At 31.0% G+C, this 3,309-nt stretch overlaps 1 protein-coding gene across 1 annotated transcript; it reads right to left on the bottom strand.

Moving 5' to 3' along the window:
• Window positions 1-2,026: 2,026 nt before the first annotated feature.
• Window positions 2,027-2,907, bottom strand: LOC102667904 (late embryogenesis abundant protein At1g64065). The gene has a single exon (XM_006573731.4). It carries the CDS (start codon window positions 2,741-2,743, stop codon window positions 2,189-2,191), a length of 555 nt encoding a protein of 184 aa, XP_006573794.1. The 5' UTR covers window positions 2,744-2,907; the 3' UTR covers window positions 2,027-2,188.
• Between the last annotated feature and the right edge of the window lie 402 nt (window positions 2,908-3,309).

Raw genomic sequence — 3,309 nt, 5'->3', positions numbered from 1 at the left:
AAGCTAAAAAGATAAGATATGATAATGTTGGGACGTGGCATGTCCTATTTCCCTAGGATATATGATTTTATGATTTTTCTTTACCAATTTAGGTGATTCTATCCTACCCACATCTATTCATACCTGTCCCTGATGCCTTACGATGACAAGTCTATTTTACCTATTTATCTCCCAAATGTCTTTGCAAAGACTCAATAGATGAAATGCATGAAGTGCTAATTCTATATGTTTGCTTTGACGCATGGACATAATGCAATCACTCTACGCCTAGCAATGATTTTATTATGATATATTTTCTTCTTGTTCTATTAGAAGTTATCCTCTTCCGAGCGTCTAACCCCTAAAACTAATGCATGCATATCTTCTTTAAATCTTATTTAGAAGTTACCCTCTCCCGAGCATCTAACCTAACCCCTATCAGAATATAATGAGTATGCAAGATAAAAACAGAAAAGAAAAACATGGAAAGAAAAACATGGCTTCTATGCCTACCAGGCCCTAACTAAGAGTTTAGCCACTTATGACCATTGATGGCTTTAGATCGCACGCTTAACGTGCATGTTGCAGGCTTAGCGTGTGCTTCTAATTTTTTCAAGCAAAAGATAAGAAATTTAAAATAAAATATGAATGTTTCATTAAAAAATATGAATTTTAATATATAAAATCAAATTCTTACGTACGAAACCTACGTATAATAATTCTTCAGTGAGATAGTGTTTATTTAAGCAAAAAGTTCAGTGAGACATTATTTACTGCAGTGCGTCTCTCTTTTTTCTCTTATTAGCACCGGAGGCAATTCACAAAAAAAATAAAAAGCACTCGAGGCAAAGAATTTGGATGTACGTATTGAATATTAACCTTTTTTGTTTACGGAATTACAGAACGCGCTTTCAGTTTCTTCTCACAGAAGGTCTTTTGTTTTTTTTTTCCCCGAAAGCCTTCTCACAGAAGTTATAAATAAATTAAAGCTTTCACATTATATAACTCTTGTCTTTTCATTTTCTTCAGTTTCTTCGTTACTAAGTTCTAAAACCAGAACAAAGTATGAGTTAATCCACCTAGCCAAAGAGTCTAGTGGCAAGCATTTTATATGTGGTGACACAGAAAGCGTAAGATCCATCTTTGCTGTTTCCAATACATGCGTTTGCTTTCTTGTCATTTTTAGCTTTTTCAATTACAAGGTTTTATGAAGGTTAGTTTTGCGTCAAAAGTTGTTTATAATTTTGCCCCACTCATAAATGTATTAAATAATTTTGTTGTAATTGTTAACTTTTTCCGAAAAAAATAATTGATAAAAATTTCTATCATCGAAAAAGTTTCTATTTCAAATGATAATTTTCTTATAATTTATAAAATATAGATTATTTCAAAAACGAATTTAAGGAAATATAATTTTTTTTCTTAAAAACTTCGCTGAACCGCCCAATAATGATATACTACTTACTAGGTAATCTGAAATCTGAATAGATGCTTCATGAGTGAGTGAGTTTAAATTTAAAATAAATATTTTTTATATATGTATTATTTTAGAAAACAGATAGAATTTACTTCTTAAAAAAATAAAAATATTTTTTTTAATTTAAAACGATTTACCCAAACTTATCTGAAAATCAGAAAATTACTTATTTTGTTTAAAAAAACATTTATTCTAAAAACAAACTCATTCTATATATTTATTTGTTAAGCTTGATCATGTTCGTCTTCTAAATCACTATCCCCTTTCAAGCATTATATTCCAACTAAGTCACACAATGTTCTTTATCAAAGTTTCAGTTTTAATTTATAATTTATAAAAGTAAAGAAAATCAAAGCATAAACTTAATCATATAAAATTATTTTAATTAATTTTTTCTTAGAATTTGTTAAGAAAATTAAAAGTCTTAAAAACATCATGAGCTAAGTTAAATTAAATTGATTGGGAACGAACAGAGCCGCGTTTCTTAGTTATGACTTATGTGAGCCAATACGGGCCCCATATAAAACGTATCATGGTGAGCTAGATTAAATTTGACATCATAAATTCGTAACTGAATATTCGGAGAACTAAAACCATGTAACCAAACAAGTACCAAAAATTCACGTAGTACGGCAGTAATGTAACGTAAGGAAAAAATAAATAAAATAAAGGTACTATTGTAGAAGAGAACACCAAGAAACTAGCAAGCAGTACAAAGCAAAGGAAAAATAGCTATTGGCATTGAATACCCTGAATTGTGTGCGAGGTCAAGTTGAGCTTCATAGCACAAGCCATTTCTATGGTCTTTCTGATGTTGATAATCTTGAGCATATGAACTGTGCCACTAAATTTGACATTACTCGTGAGATTCAACGACCCCGAACTAATGTCAATAGAAAGATTCTCACTAATGGGTGCCTTAGCGGACATCAATTTCACAGTAACATTAATTTCTTTGGTTTCTCTGAAACGCACCCTGCCACCATTGATTTGCCTATCAGCGATCTTTACACCCGCATAGAGCACACTCACCCTGTTATTATTGTAACTGAAGGCGCCGAAATTTGGGTTCTTGATGCCGAGAAAGATGATGAGGGTGGCGTTGAAGGAAGGTGAAGTGCTGTAACTGATTTTGTTGGAAGTAGCTGATCTTAATTTGAGATATGGATTCTTGACGCGCAATAGGGACGCAAAAACCAACACAAGTGCGCATAAGATGACAAAGGCTGCCAGCAAATATACGAAACATTTGCCGCTTCTTCGCTCTTGCTGTATGGACTTGGCCATCGGTCAATTGTTTGATATACTATGTCTTAAGGAGTAAGGCAATAATGTTTTGTCTGAATAGAATGGAATAGCAGCTAGAGTAGAGGGAGAGGGAATTCGCGTTTTCAGTTATGGAAGCCGAAGGAAGGAGTTGAGTCGATGAATTTAATTATTGTTTGAAAGTTGAATGAAGGGTCTGTATTACGTTAAGTTGTTATAGATTGCAATCAATCGTACATCAGTTAATTATCATCAACTATATATAAAAGAATTTTATTAGGTAGTAATCACATATATTTACTTTTTTTCTGACTTTTTTATCTTATAATACATAACTATACCTAATTAAGACAACTACATTTAATATATATTTTATTTTAAATTAATTAAAATAACTATGATATATATCTTTTTTATTCTAGAGCACAGGTCTCATTTAGTGTAGTTAATTATGTTCAAGTCGAGGAGATTATTATAAATGATAAAATTTCCTTTTCTGAATATTTAAAACTCGAAAACATTTATAACAAGTAATAAATAATATTTTTTTATTTCTATTTTTAATTGTGTATTTACATTCAGTTAAT

Source organism: Glycine max, chromosome 1, assembly GCF_000004515.6.
Source record: "Glycine max cultivar Williams 82 chromosome 1, Glycine_max_v4.0, whole genome shotgun sequence".
Classification (NCBI taxonomy): Eukaryota; Viridiplantae; Streptophyta; class Magnoliopsida; order Fabales; family Fabaceae; genus Glycine; species Glycine max.
This window is presented reverse-complemented; position numbering and strand designations above follow the sequence as displayed.

Excerpts from the sequence above, each read along its gene's own strand:
- LOC102667904 (XM_006573731.4), bottom strand. The coding sequence starts at position 2,743 with ATGGCCAAGTCCATACAGCAAGAGCGAAGAAGCGGCAAATGTTTCGTA.